Source organism: Rhinatrema bivittatum, chromosome 8 (genome assembly GCF_901001135.1).
Source record: "Rhinatrema bivittatum chromosome 8, aRhiBiv1.1, whole genome shotgun sequence".
Lineage (NCBI taxonomy): Eukaryota > Metazoa > Chordata > Amphibia > Gymnophiona > Rhinatrematidae > Rhinatrema > Rhinatrema bivittatum.
In genome coordinates, this window is record NC_042622.1 from 145,832,211 (window position 1) to 145,857,766 (window position 25,556).

The 25,556-nt window shown below is 50.7% G+C and overlaps 1 protein-coding gene across 1 annotated transcript in view; it reads right to left on the minus strand.

Annotated features, from left to right (window-relative positions):
• Positions 1 to 25,556, minus strand: part of LOC115096856 (atypical kinase COQ8A, mitochondrial-like) — a 53,248-nt gene that overhangs the window by 24,004 nt on the left and 3,688 nt on the right. The window contains exons 3-12 of the mRNA XM_029612060.1: positions 25,199 to 25,531; positions 24,539 to 24,605; positions 24,160 to 24,237; positions 6,538 to 6,657; positions 6,275 to 6,360; positions 5,872 to 6,012; positions 5,704 to 5,785; positions 5,396 to 5,489; positions 4,969 to 5,110; positions 4,745 to 4,852 (exon numbers count right to left, since the gene is read on the minus strand). Of these exons, the coding sequence (XP_029467920.1) occupies positions 4,745 to 4,852; positions 4,969 to 5,110; positions 5,396 to 5,489; positions 5,704 to 5,785; positions 5,872 to 6,012; positions 6,275 to 6,360; positions 6,538 to 6,657; positions 24,160 to 24,237; positions 24,539 to 24,605; positions 25,199 to 25,531 (1,251 nt within the window). The remainder of the gene's footprint in view (positions 1 to 4,744; positions 4,853 to 4,968; positions 5,111 to 5,395; positions 5,490 to 5,703; positions 5,786 to 5,871; positions 6,013 to 6,274; positions 6,361 to 6,537; positions 6,658 to 24,159; positions 24,238 to 24,538; positions 24,606 to 25,198; positions 25,532 to 25,556) is intronic.

A 25,556-nucleotide genomic window follows, 5' to 3' on the forward strand; every position in this document is an offset into this window, starting at 1 on the left:
CAGCCCTGGTTGGACTACCAACTTGCACCCCGGAGAGACTGACACAGAAATCTAACCTGCAAAGATATAAAACTATCACAACTTACCCCCACAAGGCACAGACAACAAGGGGAACTGAAAAACAGCTCTGCCTGCAAGTTAGATTGCTTGACCCTAGACAAGGATTTGAACATTTCTCTCTTTTTTTTTTTGTAAAACTATACTCTGTTAACCTTGATCCATCCAAGAAAAGGAGGAAGCTAAGAAAATAGATAAAAGATTACTAAATCTAGCTTTCCAAAGAGGGAGTCTGCAATCTCCTGGCGCAATTACCACTCATGTGGATGGAAGATCCTGCTCAACCTGTTCGCATTGGCGTTTTCTATGCTGGGCAGCTGGTGGCCTGCAGGGAGATGGAGCATTCTCCCGCCCACTCCAGTATCCACACCACCTCCCTGCATAGTATCCAAGAACTTGCCCTCCTTCCTTGTTGATATAGAACATTGCAACCTGGTTGTCTGTGTGGATCATGATGACCTTCCTCCGTAGGCGAACCTCAAAAGCACGCAAAGCTTTTCCAATTGCTTGGAGTTCCAGGAGGTTTATCTGCTGGGTCTTCTCCCATCAGGACTAGAGGCCCTGCGTGCAAGTGTAGCTTAGATGGGCCCCTCAACCCGTAGTTGAGGCATCCGTGGTGAGAAGCAATTGATGAGGTGGAGGGTGTAGCCGCATCCCTAGCGATAAGTTCGCCGGTTGGAGCCACCAGTGGAGGTCGGATCGCATGCTGGGGGTGATGCAAACCAGGCAAGATAGTGGCTGGGAGAACTGAGACCACTGGGCTTTCAGGCCCCATTGCAGTCTGCGGATGTGTAGACGTGTGTGAGGTACCACAGAAATGGCTACCGCCATGTGACCTACTATGGTCAAGAGCTAGCGGGCCAACATACAGGACGAGTCCTTCATCTGAGGGCTAGGGTGCGGAGCACGTTGGCCATGTCCATTGGTAGGAACGCTCGGCCCTGAGTTGTGTTGATACGGGCACCGATGAACTGAAGTTTCCTCTTGGGCTAAAGGGTGGATTTCTCGTAGTTTATCACTAATCCTAGACCTTCCAGGCATTGTTTTATGGTGAGCAAGTTGCTGTTCAGGGTGGCGGGCTGTGGGGCTACTAGTAGCCAGTCGTCAAGGTTTGGGAACAATCACATTCCTTGTCTCCTGAGGTGAGCCACTGCTACTGCCAGGCACTTGGTAAAAACCCTCGGGGAAGACGAGAGTCTAAAGGGCAGAACCTTGCACTGATAGTGTTGGTTCCTGACTGGAAAACACAAGTAGCGCCAGGAGGAAGGGTCTAGCGAGAACATCCAATCCTTGGGCTGGAGGAACGGAAGGTTGGACTTAAGCAAGGTCATCTTGAATTTCTCCTTGACCAGAACTTGTTCAGGGCTCGGAGATCCAAGATGGGGTGCAACCCCCCTGACTTCTTGGGTATGAGGAAGTACTGGGAGTAGAACCCTTGGCCCCAGCGGGACCTGGGGATCCACTAGATGGAACACTGGTGTAGAAGCAAGGATATCTTCCCCTGCAACCAGGTGCGATCCCCTTTGATGGAGCAATGCGGGCTCATGCGATGCGGAGAGTTGGCTTTGATTTGAAGCAGAGTGTGTAGCCATCCTTGACAATGAAGAGAACCCAACGATCAGTGGTGATGGTTTCCCAGGAGCCGTAGAAATGGGAAATTCTCCCCCCAGTGCGGAGCAGTGGAAGTGGCCCCTGCGCTTCTAAAAACCCTGTTGAGGTTTGGGGTTAGCGGGAGTGGAAGTCACTGCTGTCGTTGTCCCCTTTGGTAATTCCGTGGCTGTGCCAGTAGCGCTGGTCGGGTCGGAGGGCGCCCAGTACGCTGGGTATTGGCGGAACGGTCATCGGGGAAAAAACAGCTTCCTATAGGTATGATAATACTTTTTCGAGCTGGACTGGTCTGGGGATGTTAGGGACATGACAGCGATGTTCTGCTCCTTCAGCTGTGCAACCGTCTCTCGCAGCTTGTCTCCGAAGAGGTCGTCGGGATGGCAGGGGAGATCTGTCAGCTTCTCATGGACATCTTCACAAATGGCGCTGGCCCAGAGCCATGCTATCCCCTGGCTGCACTGCCTCCCACTGTCATCCGGGCTGATGTTTCGAAGGCTTCATAGCTAGTTCGTAACAGATGTCGCAGGCCTTCTTCCCTGTCATGGAATGGTTGAGGCATCTCATCTGGCTGTGAGGTGGTGGCGACGAAGGGATTGAGAGAGTGTACGCACTCATAGAAACAAAACAGGATTAGCAGCCAGATGTCCAAAAAGGATTTCTTTATTGAAAGGTAACACGAGTATGTAAAAAGGGCACTTTTTACATACTCGTGTTACCTTTCAATAAAGAAATCATTTTTGGACATCTGGCTGCTAATCCTGTTTTGTTGCCCTCACGGCTTTGTTAGACAGCCTTCCTTGCTGTTTCTTCAGTCTCGCACTCATAGAAATACTGAGTTATGTAGAATTGATGTTGTTGAATTTTGAGCATTCAGCATCCCAGATTGGAATACCCAATGCCTGAAATCATCCAGGTACCTGGAGTCCCAGCCTGGAGAGTGGAGACGGGACTTTTTGGACCTCTTCATTGCTGATTCCACCACCACAGATGCGTGGGAAATCTGTAAAGTGCCATAGAACGGGGACTGTTGCATATGGAACTTGAGGTCCATTTTTCTGGAGGTGGCCAGGCCCGAGAAAGGGGACTCCCATGATTTGGTCATGATCGCATCAATCACCGCATGTGATAGAAAGGCGGTGGGCTTGCCAGGTGTCTCAAAAATTTTTAGAATACCCACGACTTCTGCCCAGGGGTCGGGCACCTTCTTGGTCTCGACATTCAACCGGTTCCCCACTTTCTCCACAAACTTGGAGTAGGAGAGATCCTCCGGTTGGGAGGTCGGCTCTGATGGTCCTTCAGGCGAGTCCGAGGGGTAGCCCGTGGACAATCCTGGAGAAGGAGGCAGGGAAGGAGATGGCCCCCTGTCTGAACTGGTGTCACCTTGGTCCGGGCTGGGTTCCCCTCTAGGAGACGGAGGGGAAGCACCCCTATGAGAGTTGACCAGCAGGGGGGAGTGAGGCGTGGGCCTTCGCTGGTCTTCCACTGAAGAGAGTATGTCCAATATCTGGGTCATCACCTGAGACGCCAGAGTTCCTTGTTCATCCTTGTGGTGTCTGGGCAGTACAGCTGCCCTGAGGATGTCCAAGTCAGGCCCTCGTGGGCAGACAGGAACACATTCCTCCATTGGAGGGGATTTGAGACGCTTGGCGAGAGGTTCTTGAAGGTGTAGGAAGTCCCGTCGACATTTGGAGGCAGAAAAGGTCCGAAAACTCCGACCCAGATAACCTGCTGGATCCCGAGCCTGTGACTGAGATGTGGTCTTCTTCTGAGAAAGTTAGGTCCAGTGTGGGAAGGATGCCTCCACCGGACTCCTGCGCCAGGCCCAGTACCTTGAGGAAGGCGTCTGAGCGCCGGGACATTTGGTCCTGCGTCGAAGAGCACTGCAGCTGGGTTCCGGAGTCCACCAGGAAGGTGCGCTGTGTCTAGTTCTCGCTGTGCTTCGATGCCTTGCGTTGGTACGTGATGTCTCATGCGTTTGGCACCACTCGTGTTTCGCAGTTGCCAGATGCGTTGGATGCTTCTTGTGGCTAGGTCCGGGCGACACTTTCCTCCGATGTGACGCCTCAGCCGAGTGAGTCGATCCCATGGTGGTTGGCGCCAGGCACACCGCCACGTCTCCCAATGCTTTCGGCTTGGAAGGGCACGGAGGGTTTGGGTGCCTGTCATCCATCCGGGAAGGTGCTGATGGCCCGACTGAGGAGGCCCACTTCAGGCGAGGCTGGTCAGATCTTGGGCCCAGGGAGGAGTAAGTCGAGAGGCGCTCCGACGCTGGGGCATAGGAGCCTGAATTATCTTCTTTGAGGTACGTGATCTTTGCGGCGCGCTGCCTCTGGGCCCGTGGGCACATGCAGTCGCAGTCCCTACAGTTGGCCATGTCATGCTCCAGGCCCAGGCCCAAATAACAGTAATTGTGCCCGTCCATCACAGACATTATTTTGCCACATTGGCAGGATTTGAATCCCAGCAGTCTGGTAGGTATGCCAGGTGCAGAAGAATGAATAGAACCGTCGAAGAAGAGATAGACCGAGGGAGTCGAGGAGCTCCGCGTGCAAGCAGAAGGACAAGACTGAAGGGAAGATGGCGCCACGCAAGAAAGTATGCGCAGGCTCACACAAAGCAAAGCTCTGTCAGCTAGAGGAAGCTCCGCCTCGGCTGTCCTGGAAGACGTCCCCCAGACAGCATGGCTAATTCAGCCTGCTTATCTGCAGGAAAATGCCATCTACCATCTGCTGGAGACAGAGAAATACTGAAGGACTGCAGGTAGCACACTAGGTTACGTAGCAGTGTCAGTAAAGCTTTTCTTCTGTTTCCATCTGTTAGTAGGGCGGCAAAACCCAGGAAGGAACGTCTACTAGTCCAAAAACAAATATATTTATTACCTTTTTCCTGCCCCTCTCCCCTGAGCAGTTCCTTTATCTCTGTTTATTGTCCCTGCCTGCTCCCATCTCCCCTCAGTACCTCCTGTATCTGTTTATTGCCCTCCACACCCCCATCTCTTGACATCATTTTCTTTGAATTCTGGATAAGAACCTGAATCCTGCCAGGCCTGCCTCTGTATCCTCTACCACCCCCTGCTTACCTTCCCACTCTGGGGATCATAGAAGAAGTTAGACCAGTTAGGGTCCGTCTGCATGTAGCGGAATTCGAAGAGCTCCCGCAGGCAAAGGTCCAAGATGTTGTAGCAGATCTGCGATAAAAAATTAAGAACATAAATAAAGTTTTAAAAACCCACCACAGGAAAAACATTGGCCCATAAGAGAGCTAGGGAATGGCTGTCACAAGTTGAGCAAGGGCTTGGCTCACCATATTTCTAGTTTCTTGGTCTAGCCCCTCTGCCTTGTCCAGAGGGAAGCCGGGCACGAGTTCAGTAGTGAGGACCCGTTGGCTGCTCAGGGCATCAATCACCGAAGGGACGAAGAAAAAAGGGTCACCTTGCATCAGACGCCTAATGGGAGAAGTCATTGATAAGGGGGCAAAAGTCAGAGGGTGTGCAAGAGACAAGCATCAAGTATGGGACATGCCTACAATTCAGAATATGTTGTTATCTCCCCCCTCCATATCTTGTAAAAAATTATTTTTAAATTAAAATAGTATCAACTATTTTGTTCCCATGTCAAACAGTACCAAGCAGAGATGAGTTCACAAGGGCTGGAATATTCAGGCAAGCCACATGGCCCCTACCCCTTCTCCACCACCCTTCCCCACCTTCCCAATTAGCTGAGGAACTCACTGGAATTCTTTGGTGCAGAGAGCCTCACGCCGGTAGTCACATTCCAGGGTGAGCTCTCGGCTCAGTATCTCGATCGCATGCTCTGGGAAGAGTCCTGCCAGCAAAGAGAGTGGATAACTACCCATAACCCCAACACCATATACCACTCAGCTCTTTGGGGAGGGGATTTATGGTTCTATCATCTGCCCCGGCTGTCTCTGACATGGGGTGCCAGAAAATGCTGCAGACCCTTCATTATGACTGGTTTCCCTAATCAGAGCTACTGAAGGGGGACAATAAAAAACAAAACAAAACACAGACTGCCTTACCTTCTGGTAAAGCGTTGCTAAGGTTCAAGACCGTCATCAGGTTTCTGACATCACTATCAATGCTCTGGGCTATGCCTGGGTACTGCAGTGAGAGAGACAGCGCATCATTGGCTAGTTCTACATCATTCAAATAACAGATGCAGTGGCAAGAGCCCAGAATGGCCCTACCTGGATCTTCATGGCTACATCTCGCCCATCTTTCAGCCTTGCAAGGTGCACCTGTCCGATAGAGGCCGCTGCAAAGGGCCGCTCTTCAAAGAAATCCAGTTGCTCCTGCCAGCCAGGACCCAGCTCACAGTTCAGCACTTTCTGCATTGAAGGAAGGGGAGGGGCAATTTCAGAAAGCTATTTTTGGAGGGAAGGTTTAATGGGGGCAGCACTGAGCAGGCTCTGGGATCTCCTGAGATACTTTGCAGCACTAGCAGTTGAACGATGCTGTTGGGCTACTACTGACTACCATTTTGTGACAGGTTAGAAAGGGAGATTTTGCTATAGAAGAATGCAGGAGGAGGAGTGGGGGATGATTGGGAGGATGGATATCAGCCCTCTTCTGAGCCTATGGGGTTCTTACAATCATCTGCTTGGTGGGCATGAAATCAGCTCCTTGCCGGACCCGCTCAAATATCTTCTGCAGGGTGGGGTTCACAAAGGCATCATCTAGGAGCAACAAAAAAAAAAGGATTTATCCAGTCACCTCATCAAGACAGCCATTTTCTCTTCCTACTAAGCAAATGCTTGAGATTCTGGCAGCCCAAAAATCAGCCTTCCATCTGACTCTTCTGCCCACTTCCCCACCCTTTCAATTACCCCATATTCCCACCCCTCGGGTCTCACCTTGGATACTCAGCATCTGACCCAGTTTCAGGGCCGCCCCCCGCACTTTGCACAGCGTCCTCACGATCCTCTCTGCATTTGCCTCTGACAGGAGGGCACCAGAGGTCAGGAAGCGTGACCCTGAGGGAGAGAATGAATGGGTTGTCAGTGTACAAAAACGCTTTAGAGATACCTCCCATTCCCACTCTCCCTCACAACAACGAAGGAAGTAAGACAAACTGAGTTTTATAGCAGAAGGAACATAATAAAGGAGGAAACATTTTATGACACAGAGGAATCCATATTCAGTGGCATTTAGCCGGATAACTTGTTAGTTAGCCAGCTAAATGCTGACTTTTGAATATTTCCACCAATTATCCAGCTAAAGTTATCTGACTAATGTTAAAATAGTTGGGTAAATTCAATGGTGTAACTGGGCTGCTGAATATCCCAAAGTTAACTAGATAACTGCCAGCTGGCCAGTGGCAGATATTACCCCCCAGAGGGTTTTACAACAGAGCATGATTCCTTGGGCACAAGAAGGTAAGAAGACTACCAATAGATCTTACTGCTGTTATCACAAGCCTCTAGCTTCATGGGCCACTCTCAGTGGCTCATCAACAAGAAAACTGCCCTGTAAGCAGAGTGCCCAGATTTAAGAATGCCAGTCACACAAGCTGGCCTGCAAGCCCACTTCAGCACATTTTTACTCAGGGGTAGGAGGAGGGAAGAAAAACAAGCCATGTTTCACAAACAGGGCATTCATTGCCCTGGCAGCATTGCCATGACAACTGGGCCTAGCAACAACAGCAGAAACTGTACTGACTTTGAAGTTTCCAGTAGTCAGAATGTTTTGTCTGAAAGAGGCTCTAAGTTCACATAAAGGAAAGCAAAACAACCAAAATTAGGACATCCAACTCTAATAAATAAAAGGCTATTTTTAAAAGGACATTTCTGGGAAATGCAAGTACAATGGCAAGAACAATGGCCTCTAAAAGCTTGGCTGAAATGCACTGGGCTAGATTAATTTTTTTCTCTTTTGCTGCATACAGTTAAAAAAAAGTTTGCCATATTTGTTCTCTTTCTCCTTTTTTAATTTAAACAGAAATTTGGGTTTGGCCTTCCAAGTGAAGATGGCTCTTCAACCTCTAGTTCAGAGAAACTTTAGGGGAACTTCTCTGATACTTTCTCACAATACGTTTATCCTATTTATCACCAACCTGCATGCAGTTTCATAGAAACTGTTATGCTTGCCGCCCGCGGGAGGCCCTCTCACCTTCCCAGATGGACCTCAGCATTCTCTTCTCCATCGTTGGCGGCAGTCGGCCGCCGGCTACGACCTCGGGCCCCTGCCCGTGTCCCTGGTCCTGCCCGGGACCTCCAGCCAGGATTCCTCCTCTGGACAGGCCTCTCCGCCTGCTCCGCGGAGAGATACCGCCGATTGCGCCACGCCCCCTCCTAGGCGTGCGCACATCCTTGATCCTTTTAAAGGGCCCGCGGCGGGAACCTGGCCGTGGACCCGGATGCTGACGTCACTCTCAGCGTACTTAAACTCAGGCAGCGCTCCTAAGCGTTGCCGTTGCAACAGGTCTCCTCGGTTCCCTGTTGATCGAGTGCTCATTGCCTTTAGAGATTCGTCTCAGCCATGTGTTCCTGATTCCCCGTTGTTCCTGGTTCCTGTCTCTTCGTTTCTACCCTGCTCCTTGCCTCAGATTGACTTCATGGACTTTGACCTTGCTTTGCCCGACTCTGCCTTGTGACTATCTCCAAGCCTGACCTCGCCTGCCTTCTCCAAGTCTGACCACTGCTACGTCTGACCTTGCCTGCCTTCTCCAAGCCTGACCACTGCTTCATCTGACCTCGCCTACCTTCTCCAAGCCTGACCACTGCTTCGTCTGACCTCGCCTGCCTTCTCCAAACCTGACCTCCAGTACGTCTGACCTCGCCTGCCTTCTCCAAGCCTGCCCATTGCTACGCCTGACCACACCTGCCTTCTCAGTACTCTGACCATTGCTACGGATATCCTTGCTATAGACTCTCTCTTATCCAGAGTTCCACATTGCTTGCTACAGTGTCCGTGGTCGCCAGCTTCCATCCGAGTCTGACAGTGACTCCTCTGCCTCTATCCTCTGGACGTGGACGTGGACTTACAAGGCTTCGGCCTTCCTTTGCTCAGTCTCTCCTTGTTCCTTGGTGCTTGGGTTACGCCACCTGCTGGTTGCTGTCTCTGGGCTGAACCATCTACCTTCAATTGCCTATCTCAAGTCCCACCTAAGTCCTGCTGGCCCCAGCACCCAAAGGCTCAACCCGAGGGGAACGTGGGCTGATATAGGTGAAGCTCCAGTGGCCTCTAGCTTCAGCTCACTCCACCTGCTGACGGTGGGGGCCCGTAGGTCCTTCACTATGGGTTGCGTCAACCCCACCTCAGCCCAAGAATCCACCTCCAACGCAACAGAAACATAGAAATGTTGGCAGAAAAGGACCAAATAGTCTATCCAGTGTGCCCAGCAAATTTCTTAAGTAGTAATTGCTGGTCCATGCAGTTATCCCCAAGCCTTATGATAACCCATAAAAATTGCAGCTAGCAACATTTTTTACTGGGTGATGAACTTTCTTGAAAATTCAGAAAGTGCTGCTTGATGTGTTTTGTTTATGGTCTTGGCCGTAGAAGCACATGTGCTTTTCCCTTTTGTCTGTGCCCTCGGTTGTCATCTGAATCCAATTCGGCTTTTCACCCCTCCATCAAAGTGGGGAGCAATGTTGCAGTTGCATTAAAAGCATCAAGGTAGATTGGTTAAGGGTAGTAATCTCCATGTCTTCTGCTAAGGGTAGTAACTGCCACACCAGCAAGTTACCCCCTGCATGCTTTTCTCATTTCCGTCCTCTAGCTTTCAGAGAACCAGTTTTTATCCCATTCCCCTTTGAATTTTTTTTTACTATTTTCATCTTCACCACCTCCTCCAGAAGGGCATTCCAGGCATCCACTACCCTCTCCGTAAAGAAATATTTCCTGATGCTGGTTCTGAGTCGTCCTCTCTGGAGTTTCGTTTTGTGACCCCTGGTTCTATTGTTTTCTTTCCAGGTAACTGAAGGCCTGTGTCATATCTCCCCTGCACCTCCTCTTCCAGGGTATACATGTTCAGATCCTTCAGCCTCTCCTCTTAAGTCTTCCGATACTGACCCCACACCATTTTGGTTGCCCTGCTCTGGACTGCCTCCATCCTGTCTCTATCCTTTTTGAGATATGGGCTCCAGAACTGAACACAGTACTCCAGGTAAGGCCTCACCAAGGATCTGTAAAAAGGCATAATCATCTCTTTTTTCCTGCTAGTTATTCCTCTTTCTATGCAGCCCAGCATTTGTCTGGCTTTAGCTATCACCCTGTCACATTGCTTCACCATCTTCAGATCACCAGATACTATCATCCTAAGATCCCTTTCTTGGTCCATGCACATCAGTCTTTTACCCCATATCACATTCAGCTCTTTTGGATTACCGCACCCCAGATGCATGACCCTGCACTTCTTGGCATTGAATCCCAGCTGCCAAATCGTCGACCACTCTTCAAGATTTCTTAAATCACTTTTTATTCTCTCTACTCGTTCAGGCATGTCTAGACTGTTGCATATCTTAATATCATCTACAAATAGACAAACTTTATCTTCTATCCCTTCCGCAATGTTGCTCACAAAAGATATTGAACAAAACCAGTCCCAACACCGATCCCTGTGGCACCACACTTAACACCGATCTCTCTTCACACTAAGTACCATTTACCATTACATGCTGTCTCCTGTCAAAAACCTATTATAAATTACCCGAATAATTAATAGAATTGGTGGTAGAGCTGGTCACCACTCTGCCACCCTGGGAAAGGAAAATTGGTTCTTACCTGCTAATTTTCGTTCCTGTAGTACCACGGATCAGTCCAGGACAGCTGGGTTTTTCCTCCCCTCCAGCAGATGGAGACAGAAAAAGACTTTGCAGAGTCTGTCCTATACCCCTGAGGTGCCACCTAGTGTCTGCCAGTATTATACTGTACCCAAGCACAAATTAGAGAAACCATAACGGCAACCATAAAACCACTTCCCCCTGAAGAGCAGAGGAAATGAAAACACCAGAAACCTTATGAATGAATGAACAACATGCCCAAAACCTTTCCTGAAAAGGGGGGCATTCATTAAAACTTGCAGAAAAATTGATCAGCTACCGGCCAAGCGGACTCTCCATTTTCCTCCAGGTGGGCATCTGGACTGATCCGTGGTACTACAGAAACGAAAATTAGCAGGTAGGAACCAATTTTCCTTTCCCTGTACGTACCCGGATCAGTCCAGGACAGCTGGGATGTACCAAAGCTTTCCTAACCAGGGTGGGACTGAGAAAGTCCCGCTCGGAGTACACTGGCTCCAAAAGAACCGGGCTCTGGGGCCCGGACATCCATTCGATAATGTCTGGCAAGGGTATGACGTCCAACTGTCTTAACTCCCTAGGCTCGGAAGTAGAAAGATCTAGGCCTGCCAAGGATGGGAGCGCCACCGTCTGATTCAAATGAAAAGAGGACACTACTTTCAGAAGAAAGGAGGGAACCGTTCATAAAGAAACTTCTTCGTTAGAAATCCTTAAGAAGGGCTCCTGACAAGATAAGGCCTGTAGCTCCGAAACATGCCACACCGATACAATAACCACGAGGAAACAGACCTTCAACATCAGATCTTTCGAGGTCGCCCACGTCAACAGCTCGAAAAGAAAATTATTCCTCACCTGGTAATTTTCGTTCCTGTAGTACCACAGATCAGTCCAGACAGTGGGTTGTGTCCCCCTTCCAGCAGATGGAGTCAATAGGTTGGAGCGCCCTCTGTGTCCCTTCAGTATAAAGAATATCAAAGCCAGAAAAGTCCATGGTATGGATCGACTTGAAAACTGTAAACATGTAACGCTTAGAACTTGCAAAAAGAAATGACATACAGACTCTTAGAGAATAACTGGAGCTGGGCTCAATCCAGAAAGGGAGGGCGTCTGGACTGATCTGTGGTACTACAGGAACGAAAATTAGCAGGTGAGGAATAATTTTCTTTTCCCTGTTCGTACCCGGATCAGTCCAGACAGTGGGATGTACCAAAGCTTCCCTATGTAGGGCGGGCCATGGATAGCCCAGCACGAAGAACTTGCGCACCAAAAGATCCAAACTGTGAAGAGGGAACATGCAGGCTATAGTGATGCGCAAATGTGTGCAATAATTTCCAGGTAGCTGCTCTACAGATTTCCTGAACAGAGACGGAGTGGCTCTCTGCCCAGAGGTAGCTTGGGAGCGAAGAGAATGAGCCTTAATGCCTGCCGGAGGCGTACGACCAGAACCGATATAGGCGGAAGAGATTGCATCCTTTAACCACCGTTCAATGGTGGTCTTGGAAGCCTTGCATCCTCTCTTGGGTCCACTCCATAGGACAAAGAGATGGTCTGTGAGGCGAAAAGGATTAGTTACTGCCAAATAGCGCATGAGGACCCTTTTTACGTCAAGTCGCTTGAGCTCTCGAGGACTATCAGCTGGGAAGGATGGGAGCTCTACTGACTGATTCAGATGGAAAGCGGAAACCACCTTGGGTAAGAAAGCTGGTACCGTGCGCAAGGAAACCCCCGAATCCATAAAATGGAGGGAAGGCTCCCTGCACGACAAGGCTTGTAATTCCGAGATCCGTTGAGCTGAATAAATGGCTACCAGGAATACAGTCTTGAGAGTGAGATCCTTGAGGGTGGCGCTGAGGAGAGGTTCAAACGGTGGACTACCAAGAACCCGGAGGACCAAATTTAGATTCCAGGACGGACACGAAGAGTGGAGCGGAGGCCGGACATGTTTCACCTCTTGCAAAAACCAGATAATGTCAGGATGTGAAGAGAGACGAAGTCCATGAGAATGAGACACAAGGGCCCCGAGGGCTGCTACTTGGACCTTTAAGGAGTTGTAGGCCAGCCCCTTCTCCAAACCTTGCTGCAGGAAGGGGAGGATGTTGGAAATGGAAGCATGGCGTGGAGAAACCTACAGGGCGACACACCACGTTTCAAACACTTTCCAGACACAAACATACGCAATGGACGTAGATGGTTTGAGCCTGAAGTAGGGTGGAAATAACCTCGTCCGGGTACCCCCGTCTTCTCAACCTGCGCCGTTCAAAAGCCATGCCACAAGACAGAAGCGATCTACCCGGTCGAAAAATACTGGACCTTGACGGAGGAGGTTTAGAAGATGTCCCAGCCGTAGGGGGCCATCCACTGCCAAGTTGATCAGATCCGCGAACCACGGCCTTCGAGCCTACTCCGGAGCTACCAGGATTACTGGACCCTGATGGAGTTCTATCCTCCGGAGGACCTTCCCCACTAGAGGCCACGGTGGGAACACGTAGAGCAGGAGATCCCGTGGCCATGGAAGGACCAGGGCATCTACACCCTCTGCGCCATGCTCCCTCCTGCGACTGAAGACGCGCGGGGCCTTCGCATTCCGTTGTTTGACCATCAGATCTAGGTGGGGGGTCCCCCATATTTGCACCAGGAGCTGCATTACTTCTTCGGAGAGTTCCCACTATCCCGGATCCAAGCACTGGCGACTTAAGAAGTCTGCTTGAACACTGTCCACCCCCGCAATGTGGGAGGCTGCCAGGTGGGAGAGATGGGACTCCGCCCATACCATCAACTTTTCGGTTTCTCGGGAGACGTGCCAACTTCTTGTGCCGCCCTGGCGGTTGATGTATGCCACTGTCGTTGCGTTGTCTGAGAGAATTCGCACCGCTTGCCCTCGTAGTAAGGGGAGAAAATGTTTGAGTGCCAGATCAACCGCCCTGGTCTCCAGACGATTGATAGGCCAGGTCGCCTGGATGGGTGACCATTGCCCGAGTCGACTGTGTCCCGCATACCGCCCCCCAGCCGGAGAGGCTGGCGTCCGTGGTTACAATCACCCACTGTGGGATTTCCAGGTCCACTCCTTGAAATAGGTGATCCAGGCTGAGCCACCAGAGCAGGCTGTGTCTGGTCGAATCCGCAAGTGGAAGAGGAGCCTGAAACTCCTGAGACACAGGCTTCCAGCGAGAGAGTAACACCTGCTGCAGCGGACGCATGTGGGCAAAAGCCCACGGCACTAAATCTATAGTTGATGCCATGGAGCCCAGCAGTTAGAGGTAGTCCCAGGCTGTGGGTAGAGAGAGATCCACGAAGCGTTGCAGTTCAGAAATGAGGGAGTGCGCCCGATCCTGATGGAGGAAGACTTTCCCCTGTCTGATGTTGAAGTGGGCACCTAGGAAGTCGATTGTTTGTGAGGGGGTGAGATGGCTCTTGGTGAGGTTGACGACCCAACCCAGGGAGCATAGGAGATGCAGCACCCTCTTGACAGCTTGTTGGCACAGACCCCGGGACTTCGCCCGGATGAGCCAGTTGTCCAGGCAAGGGTGAACTAGAATCCCCTCCTTTCGGAGAGCCGCAGCTACCACCGCCATCACCTTGGTGAACGTCCATGGCACTGTCGCTAGCCCAAATGGCAGAGCCTGGAATTGGAAATGCTGTCCCAGAATCTTGAAGCGAAGGAAGCGCTGATGTGACTGAAGAATAAGAATATGCAGGTAAGCTTCCTTCAAGTCTAGGGAAGCTAGAAAAACTCTCCTTTGTGGACTGCCGCGATCACGGAGCGTAAGGTTTCCATCCGGAAGTGTGGAATCTTGAGGGCCCTGTTGACCATTTTGAGGTCGAGGATAGGACGGAAGTCTCCCTCTTTCTTGGGAACCATGAAGTAGATGGAATAAGCCTGATACTTCAATTTCTATGCATATACAGCATAGTTCTCTGCTTCAACGGCAGGGGAGAAGAAAAACTGATACTACACACATCCAGCAGAGCTCTCTGCTTCAACGGCAGGGGAGAAGAAAAAAGGGTTTGCACTCACAAAGCGGGGAGTAGCTGGCTTGTTACGGCGGTTACTACCCCAAACCAAATGTGCCTGATACTTCACTTTCGCTGCATATCCAGCATGGCTCTCTGCTTCAACAGCATGGGAGAAGAATAAACTGATACTTCAAGCATATCCAGCATAGCTCCCTGCTTCAACGGCAGGGGAGAAGAAAAACAACCAATAAGGGCTGTATAACATAGTCTGGGTAAAACAAATAAGCATGGGTGTAGCTTGCTTATTGCGGCGGTTACTACCCCTACTACCCCTAACTAATCAAGCTAGATATTTCACTTGGATGCAGCTCCATCACTGCTTTCTACATTAATGGTGGGGGTGGAAGGGAAATAGAACCAAGAGCTAAGAGAAACAGATAAGTATGAGAGAAAAAAATGTGTGAAGCTTGCTGGGCAGACTGGATGGGCCGTTTGGTCTTCTTCTGCCGTCATTTCTATGTTTCTATATGTTTCTATGAATAGTGGCCTGACCCTTGTTCCGGCAAGGGTACCGGGATGATGGCCCCCAAGCCCAGGAGCCGAACCAGCGTGCGCCTCACTATATCTTGCTTCTTCACTGGACCACAGGGGGAGAAGACGAATCGGTCTCTTAGGCACCGAGAAAATTCTAACTTGTAGCTGTGCTTTAAGATATCCAGGACCCACTAGTCTGAGGTGATCTTGACCCACTCCTTGTAGAAGAGGGACAGCCATCCCCCTTTCCTGGGGGTTGGCCAGCAAGATTTCATTGTGTGGACTTGGTTGCCCCTTGGGAGGGGCTGTCCCTGGACTGTCTGCGGCCACGAAAGGAATGAGACCAGGACTGTGACCGGGAGGAGGCCGGTCTCTGCGGAGCTGGTCTGGACTGACAAAAGCGACGCTATCCCTTGAAGCGGTAACGCGTGGAGCTGAAAGTCCTGGAACCCCGAGGTCGATCTTCGGGCAACTTATGCACCTTATTCTCTCCAAGGGACTGGATGAGTTGTTCCAGCTTGTCTCCAAAAAGCAATTTTCCTTTAAAAGGCAAGGAGACTAGCCGAGCTTTGGAGGAAGAATCTGCCGACCAATTGCGAAGCCAAAGCAGGCATCGAGCAGAGACGGCGGAGGCCATGGACCTGGCTAGGACTCGGAGGAGATCATAGAGAGCATTTGCCCCATACGCCATTACTGCCTCCAGGCGGTCCGCTTGCTGTGCTTCTTCAGGGGGAAGCTCTTGAGCACCTAGTAATTGTTGCATCCAAGGAAGCCCTGCTCGTTGCATGAGAGAGCTGCAGACCGCCACTCGGACCCCCAGAGCCGAAACTTCGAAGATTCTCTTCAAATACACCTCAAGCTTGCGATCTTGGATGTCTTTTAGCGCGGTGCTGCCAGTGACCGGGATAGTTGTCCTTTTTGTGACCGCGGACACCGATGCATCAACACTGGGCACCTCGAGGAGATCCAAAGATTCTTCAAGGATTGGGTACAGTTTGTCCATTGCTTTGCCGACCCGGAGGGACCCATCAGGAACATCCCACTCTCTTGACAACAACTGAAGAAGCCTGTGATGGAAAGGAAACGTTTTCGCTGGGGGCTGCCAAGAAGAGGGTCCCCCTTCCTCCCAGTCTCACTGGGCCCTGCAGGCTCTTGTAGGGCCTCAATATCTAGTTCTTCAAAGACTTGAGGAATGAGCGAGTCCAATTCATCCCTCTGAAAGTCGTAAAACGCGGGTCATCCCCTTCCAGTAGTGGTACTGGGTCATCCAAGTCTGGGTCAGGATGTTGAGGGAGGAGGGGGTCGGGATTAGCCAGTTGGGGGACCACCCGCACTCGAGAGGGTCCCGAAGGGATTCCTGGTGGTTGTGTGCCCCCTGCTCCTGGGAACTGTGTGGTCCCTGCCCCTGGGGGACCCGGAGGATCAGGTACCTGAGCGAGATCTGGCAAATCCCCACTCCCTTGAAGCCTGGGGATTTTTGGGGGAGGGGGAGCTGCTGCATCCTGAGAGAGCCTTGCCAAGTAAGCATTGTGCAGAAGCAAAATGAATTTGGTAAAAAACGGCCCTGGGAGGTCAGCAGGAGGGACCCCATTCAACTGCCCCACTATTGAATTATTATCAGCTGGGCTCAGGGGTGTCAGAATCGGTGGAGGAGGCGAAGAACCGGAGTTGTCAATCAAATCGGGAGGCGCAGGAGCAGGCAGCTCCGAAATCAAGATGGCCGCCATTCCTTCTTCAGTACGGGACGGAACCGACCTCCCCGAGGCCCGGCGAGCAGAAGAGCGCGAAAGCGGATGTCCCCCTGGCCTGGAGGATCCCTCCCCGCCGGGGAGGCACCTCGAGAAGAGGCCCTCGCGGGACAGTTGCCCAGACTCCCTGCAGGCTGCACATTACGTCGAACGCAGCATGGGAGAGTGAGGTAAATAACTCTCCCGGAGGCAGCAGATTAGTATCCACAAGAGATGTAGATAGAGAGACAGAGAAATGGCGCCTCTCTGAACGGCCCGAGGAAGCAACGTCTCAGGGCAGGCTGCTGTGAGGGGAAGAGGTTGGAGCCACCAACATTCACCCAGAGACAGCTTTTAAAGATGCTGGCAGACCGAGAGGGAAGGATAGTATAATTACCTTTCGCTGAAGAATCCGGGGGTAAGAGCAGGCGTATTGCCCCGACAGCGTTCAGCAGTCGGCCTTACGTGGAGGGCGGGACCCCGGAAGTGGTCCTATAAGACCGGGCCCTTCAGAACTTTTCCTTTGAGACCGAGAGGGAAGGATCGTATAATTACCTTTCGCTGAAGAATCCGGGGGTAAGAGCAGGCGTATTGCCCCGATGGCATTCAGCAGTCTGCCTTACGTGGAGGGTGGGACCCCGGAAGTGGTCCTATAAGACCGGGCCCTTCAGAACTTTTCCTTCGAGACCGAGAGGGAAGTATCGTATAATTACCTTTCGCTGAAGAATCTGGGGGTAAGAGCAGGCGTATTGCCCCGACGGTGTTCAGCAGTCTGCCTTACGTGGAGGGCGGGACCCCGGAAGTGGTCCTATAAGATCGGGCCACTTGCGGCGTGCCGCCAAAGCCGCGCGCGCCCAAGGGGTGCGCGCCTTTGCCGGGCTTTACATGGATTCGAATGGATTTTTGGATGGATTTTTTAAAGACTCCTTAATTACCTCTCAGTCTCCAGTTGGGGAATAAGAATTAGGACGACCAATCCAGCCAAGCTAAGTACTACTTTTATTTTCTTCCTGGTATATATAGCATGCCTCACTCGGCCCGTAAAAGGAGGGCAAGAGAGAGGTCTGCAAATGATTGCTTGGCTAGTTCGGTGTTGGGCCCAATGGATGCCCACATCAGAAGGGCTTCCTTTCGACCGGGTGATGTATCACTTGAAGGTCTGCAGGAAGGCACAGCAAATCTTCGTGAACTGGAGATCTCTTTATCCCCGGATGTTAGAGTCCCTCCTGAGAATCCTGCTAGTATAAGAACTGACCAGATTACAGACAACCCAACGCCTATTGAAAAAAGTGGCGAGTTGGGAAATGGACTGGGAACAACTTTAGATATGCGAGCAGAGCAAACTAGTTTTACTAGTAAATCAGGGGGGAATATAACTGAAGGTTTATTGTCAACTCAGGGCCAAGAGGAGGGAAAATTGAAATATTTCCTATAGAGAGACCTTTAGTCTTTTCTCTGGAAACTATTTGGGAAACGTTAGTTGTATTAAACAAAAATGTATCATTGCAACTGAACCCAATAGTTAATAATATGGAAAAAATGGAGTCAAGAGTTAACAAGATAATTGTTGATGATGGTGTGAGGGACCAGCTCATTGAAAAATATATAGCTGAATTGAAGAAAATGAAAATCTAAATGAGTTAATTATAAAAGAAAACCAATACCTCTCTAGGAAAATGGAGGGTATGGAAAATCAACAGAGAAATAAAAAACTTAAGGTTGGTTAATTTTCCTAAAGTTCCACACCTCTCAGCTAGAGAGATGTGGAACAAATATGCTATAGAGGTGTTAAAAATTCCTCAGCAAACATTACCTCCCTTAACTCAAGTATATTATATCCCCTCATGGAAAAATTCATTAGACAAAGAACAACCATCTTTGACACCACTAAATGTAACAGATATATTAGAATTCACAAATTTAGAATTAGCTCAACCAACTACTATGGTAATTTCTTTTTTGTTAAATACAGATAAAGAGTGGGTCCAGAAGCTCTTCTTTAGGAACATAGAAGAGACATTTTTTCAAATGTCTGTAAGAATGTATCCTGACGTTACTAAAGAAACCCAAAAGAGGAGAAAAGAATTTCTTAGGTTAAGAGCAGAAGTTTTACAATTGGGTGCTTCATTCAAACTGAAGTTTCCCTGTAAATGCTGTATTGAGTGTCAAAAAATCAAATATTGTTTCTTTCAACCCTCACAATTAAGAAAGCTTATATTAGATAAACAAAATGAAGTAGCTCTGAGAAGTACAACACCTCAGTAAGAATTCTAACTAAATGTATTTAGGGAACCTTGTTGGATCGTCTGATATTTCCTTTCTATTTCTTAAATGCATGCCTTATTAAATTTCTTTCTTCTTTTTCCCCATAATAGAGGACTTAGAAACTGTGGTGAAAAGTTTATATACTATTTGACTATAGGAATGAATATCTCTTTATTTTTATGTTGTATTTTCACCATGTATCTCAACCAAGTATTTATGCTTGTATATTTGAAAAATATGATAAATTTAAAAAAAAGATGCTGAAAGAAGAAAGTACATAAACCCCCCCCCCCCAAAAAAAACCCCAACTTACCCCCAATCCACAGACAGGGAAGGAACAATAGGAAACTGTCCCTATCAAGTTCTGCCTGCAAGTCCCAGGGATGATTGGGAGGATAGTGAGAAATTAACTCTGTTTTATTTATTTATCTTTTTTTTAATTGATCCATACCGGAAAGGTAAGAAAAATAGACTCAAAATCTAGTAAAGAATGCTGGGGAACCGTAGGTGCCACCTGCTGGAGTCAGAGAAAATACTGAAGGGTCACAGAGGGCGTTCCAACCTATTAGGGGCCGTCCTTACAGTTTTTGCTCTGACTCCATCTGCTGGAAGGGGGACACAACCCACTGTCTGGACTGATCCGGGTACGTACAGGGAAAGGCGCATTACAAAAGGGCACGGAGAACCAGGTTGAGGGGTTCCGAATCGGAGGACGAAGATGTTTAACACCACGCAGAAAACAAACCACATCCGGATGAGACGCTAGAGCGAGGCCCTGTACCTTTCCCCAAAAATATCAAGGGCTGCCATCTGAACTCGTAGGGAAGTGAAGGCTAAACCTTTTACTAGACCTGCCTGCAGAAAGGCCAAAACATCCGGAATAGTAGCTCTGGACGGCTCCACCGCGTGGTTCAGGCACCAATCCTCGAAAATACCCCAAACTCTGACGTAGACTATGGAGGTAGAAGGTTTACGGGACTGCAAAAGCGTAGTAATTACCTCCTCCGAGTAACCCTTATTTCTCAATCTCCATCTTTCAAAAGCCATGCCGCTAGACATAAGCGATCTACCTCTGTGAAATAAACGGGATCTTGTCGCAGCAGACTCAGGGACGGATGAAATCTCAGCGTGCCATCTACTGCCAGATTGAGAAGGTCCGTAAACCATGGGCGCCTCGGCCATTCTGGCGCGACGAGTATCACCTTGTCCAAATGAGCCTCGATGTGGCGTAGAACCTTGCCAACCAATGGCCATGGCGGAAAAACGTACAGCAGAATGTCCTTTGGCCAGGGAAGCACCAGAGCATCTAAACCTTCCGCCCCTGGCTCTCTTCGACGACTGAAAAAATTGAGGAGCTTTGGCATTGCGATACGTCACCAACAGGTCCATTGCGGGCCTGGACCATCGGTTGCACAGGAGATTGAAAGCCTCGTCGGAGAGTTCCCACTCTCCAGGATCCAACTGGTGGCGGCTGAGAAAATCGGTCTGCACATTGTCCACTCTGGCAATGTGAGAGGCTGCTATCCTGTACAGGTACTGTTCCGCCCAGCTGATTAAAAGTTGAGCCTCTGTCACCACCGGATGACTCCGAGTTCCGCCCTGACGATTGATGTAAGCCACCGTCGTCGCATTGTCGGAGAGAATCCACACTGATCTCCCCTCTACTAAGGGAAGGAGGGCCTGTAGGCCAACCGAACCGCTCTGGTCTCCAACAGATTGATCGATCAAGAAGACTCCATCCTCATCCACTGACCTTGCACTGCTGTTCCTCGACAAACCTCTCGCCACCCGGAGAGGCTTGCATCGATGGTTACCACTATCCAAGAGGGAATTTCCAAATACACACCCTTTCGTAATCTGGACACAGCCACCAAAGAAGACTGGACCGTGACGAATCCGTCATGGCTGGGAGCCTGACGAGAGGAGGATCCAGAAGACCGTGAGGCCCGAAAACGACAATTCCCCCAGAATCTGGACCTCTGAGAAAAAGAGCCTCTGCTCCTGGGCCTGTCCTCTGGCAGCTTGTGGACCATATTCTCTCCCAGAGACTTAATCATGTCCTCCAACTTTGGCCAAAGAGCAGCTTTCCCTTGAAAGGCAAGGAACTCAGCTGAGCTTTCGAAGAGACATCCGCCAACCAATTTCTGAGCCAAAGGAGCCTGCGGGCCGAAATAGCGGAGACCATTGTTCTTCCCGACATGCGCAGGAGATCATACAATGCATCCGCACTGTAAGCCACCTCCGCCTCCACTCCCGAAAGGGATGCCACAGATTGTAAGTGCTGCACGCAACGCAGGCTCGCACGCACAGCAAAACTGCTGCACATGGCCGCCTGCACTCCCAGGGAGGAAGTCTCAAACATCTTTTTAAGCTGTACTTCCAACTTTCGATCCTGCAAATCTTTTAGGGCCGTCGCTCCCGTGACTGGGATGGTGTTCTTTGTAGTGACTGCAGAGACTGCCGCATCCACCTAGGGTACCCTGAGCAGCTCCAGCGCATCCTCCGGTAGCGGGTACAACTTATCCATAGCGCGGCTGACTTTCAAACCTAGATCCGGAGTGTCCCACTCCTGGAACAAGAGGTCAGTGACCGACATATGAAAGGGAAAAGAGCGAGCCGGACCTCTTAGACTTAACATCACGGGACCCACCGCTCCCATACACAAATCCTCCTAAGGGACTTCAATTCCGAGTTCTTCCAGAATATTCGGGATAAGCGGACCCAATTCATCTCTCCAGAACAAGCGTACCACCTTGGGATCTCACCGTCCACCACAGAAGCGCCTCCCTGCTTGGGCACCAGGGGCTGACCATCCTGGCCTGCGTCTACCCCCTGAAGGTCTTGCGGCGAAGGGTCTCCTCCATCAGATAGATCCGACGAAAACGAATCATCCGCACCTGCCACGGATCTGAGAGGGCGCTTAGATTTAGTATGCCCCCCCACCGGCAGGGACTTGGGACGCTTACGAGAGGAGGGAACCTCAGAGACCTTGCCCCTCTTGCATTTGGACGCACTCCGTGCCTTGAACATTTTGTGAAAATACTTCGCCAAGTCCGAGGAGAATGATGAAGAAGACCCATCTGAGGCCCCCTCAGGATCACTATACGAAGTATCAGCCCAATCCTCCTGCGACCTGCCCCCTCCCCCCCTCTGGAGGGTCCCGGTCGCGGGGAGAGAGGTGGCGGGGAATTCTGTGCCTTCATCGTGGCTCTCTCTGCATCCCTGAATGTTTTCAAAATGGCCTCTGTCCCTGCACTAAGCAGGAATGGATCAGGTGGCTGCGGCTGAGCTGTAAGCCTCCCAGGCTCCGCAAAGAACTGCTGCTGCCACGGGGATTCCCCTCAGCGGACATCCCGAGACACAATCTGCACAGATGCTGGCTCTAGAGAGGAGGGTGCGCGCGCTGCCGCACGTGGAGCAGGCCGCACCACAAGGCATAGCCTTGGGCTAAGTTTAGCTCCGATCAGCTGAGGTAAGCGCGAAAAAAATAGACCGGGCGGCAGGGGCCTTCGCGCGAGCCGAAAGGCAGCAATAAGGCAGGCAGAGGGGAGCTGGAGAGAACGCTGGACCGGCCGACCAGAAAAAAAACTTTTACCTTTTTATTTATTTATTTTCACAGTGCTCTGAAGGCTGTGCCGAGCTGCCTGCTGCGGGTGAGTGAGCCGGGCTCCCAGGTATCACCTGCCGGCTATAGCAGTCCCCGAGTCTTCAACCCCCTGCTCTTTTGCCTCTGATACCAGGGGGGGATGGTCCCACCTGGGAGGCTTAAAGAAACTTGCTGCACCTTCTGCCGCTGTTTTCCCACAATCTCGAGTAAATTTTCTTTTTTTTTTTTTTTTTTTTTTAAAGAGCCAGAAACCTTCTAAAGCGCATCTACTGGCTTGACTGGCTGGAGCTGGTGATCCTGATCCGCATCCGGTCCCTCACCAGGGGCTTGTGAAGGAGACTCGCCTTCATCCACCCCTGAACTGTCCACCTGACAGGAAAAGGACCGGAGAGGGCGTTTGGCCTTGGGGGCTTCTATGCCACTGTGTGACTTGGTACATTTGTGGAGTGATGAAGCTCCTGTCCCAGCCCCCAGTGACGGTGGGACCTCACAAGGGACCTTAGTTCCCTGGCTCTTTGCTGCTTTTCGTGCTTTGAAGGCGTTATGCAGCAACAAAACAAAATTGGAGGAGAACGAGGAAGAAGATTCATCCGAGTCCTAGATCTGCGCTGCCTGCAAGTCGCCCCCCCCCCCCCCCCCCAGGGGCAGCAGGACGCGGTGAAAAAGGTGGCGGAGAACTCCCCTCCCCCAGGACAGCCTTCTCCTGCTCTCTGAACAAGCACCCGGTACAAACTCCAGCCTGCAGGCCGCACCATGTGGCATGATCCCGCTAAATTAGGATCGGGGCCCGAGAAAAGAACCAGCTCGACCAAGACAAACCCCCAGGAGCTCGTAGGAACTGAAAAGGACGGTGAAAACGGCAACGGAAGGAAGGAGGGCCGATGGACCTTCTCTGCCTGACAAACAGGCTGTGCAGACCCCAGCGCGGGAAATCCGCACGCGCACTGCCACAGGCCAAGCAGGTCGTACCACGAGGCATATCCCCGGCCTCGATTTTGGCTCTCCCCGAAAAAAGAACTGCAACGAACGGACGGATTTCCCGGTCAAAAACCGGGCCGGGAAAGCAGCAAAAATCAACGAAAACGCGGCAAAAACGGAGCAGATGCATGGCCGGAGAGCCCCAAACACAATTTTTTTTTTCCTGGCTGAAGACAGGCTGGCTGAGGGTGAGTGAGCCGGGACCCTCGGTATCAGCCCTCGCCATGGCAGTTTCAGGGTTCCCAACCCTCTGCTCTCCAGCCTCGAATACCAGGGGGGAATGGTCCCACCAGGACCTGCCAACCCCCTGGGAGGCTACTTGCAACTGTCCGATCACTGCTCTAACCAAACTTTTTTTTTTTTTTTTTTTTAATTTAAAGGGATCCTTAAACTAGGCTTCCCTTGTAAAATCAAGCACTAAGAGACTAAAGTCAGACCAAATCCAACCCTAAACTCAGCACCACTATCAGACACTAGGTTTTGCACATCCGCCATCTGCTGGAGACAGAAAATACTGGCAGACACTAGGTGGCACCTCAGGGGTATAGGACAGATTCCGCAAAGTCTTTTTCTATCTCCATGTGCTGGAGGGAAGGCAACCCAGCTGTCCTGGACTGATCCGGGTATGTACAGGGAACTACTCATTTGCTGACAGGGCACACTACTTACCTTCTGCACTCCCATCGACTCGTAAAGACTTCTTTGCGGCCTCCACCAGTGCACCAATCCCAATGCCAACTGCCAGCCCTACAAACCAAGAACCATAGTCAACGGCTAATCCATTGTCTTAAATTATACGTTAGGCGGCAAGTGGAAGGGGAGGCGAGGAGGAAAAGCTGGCCAGGAAGAGCATGACAGAAATGTGGTGATGGGGTGAATGGCAGGTGTCAGGCCCTCCCTCACAGAGGTGCCAGTCTTGATGTTACGAGATGTAGCTGGGGTTCTATCCAGGGTGCCATTTCTCATAGAGGGAGAAAGTGCACAGGTCAGGAAGGCAAGCAGGAGAGTGACAGCAAGAAATTACCCATGTGTTTCCCCATTCCCTTACCTCCAAAGTTTGCCAGCCTCCCCAGTCGTGTTGCTGGTACCTTCTGCTCCCGAGCTTTGTCACTCAGCTGACAAAGACACAAAGAACCTGGTTTTAGGTTCAGGAAAGAACAATATTACGTGGAGGAACCATTCTGCTGCGGGCACTGCCCTTCCAGGGGTGATAATGCAGGTCAGTGATAGGCTGTCAGAAGAAGTGGGTGAGATGGGCAGCTGCCTGGGTGCTGTCAACGCGCCCTGTCAGGGAGCGGGGTAAGGATTTAGTGTTCCATGTTGTTACATGGCCACATCATTGGAGGGAGACCTCCCCTTCCCCCAACAGCCAGCTGGCACTTTGAAGGGGAAACTACCTCCTATGCCTCTTCCCCCCTCCCCCGAGACTGCCAGGGTGCACCATGTGGCTTGGTGAAGGGCTTATCATTACAGAAGCCGACACTGCAAGGCAGTACTAAGAGAGAAATTGCACTACTAGAAGGGATGTCCTTTCAGTGTTAACTCTGCAGGGGAGGCAGGGCACTACTGGAGGGAATATCCTTCCAGTGCTTACTCCACAGGGCAATGCTAGAGGAGGCCCTGCACTGGCAATGATTCTAACATCAAAGTGCCAACCTTGTACAAGAAAGAGTAGCTGCACTGTTAGTGAAATTATGTGTACCCTTACCATTTGCCGGTAGGGCCGGATTGGCCCCAGCTTGGACTCTCTGGCTTTCTGTAAATCTTCAGCTGTCAGCCCCCCACTGGTCACCGTGTTCTGATGGAAAAGCCTTGTGGGGAGAACCAGAAGTGGCGCTCGAGCAGCTCTAGTTAAAATCTGCCCATCTGCTACACCCTTTGCCCCAGCATACTGCCGACCAGAAGGACAGAGCAAGGTGGGCGTCTCCTTCCTCAGCCCAGCAGACACAAAAGCACCAGGTGGAGTGTCCAAAATAGCAAAGACGAAAGCTGGATTCCAGAAACTGCTTTCCCGATGACGTGTGTGTATGTTGCCGAGGTTCTGTAGAACGAGACAAAGACAATAA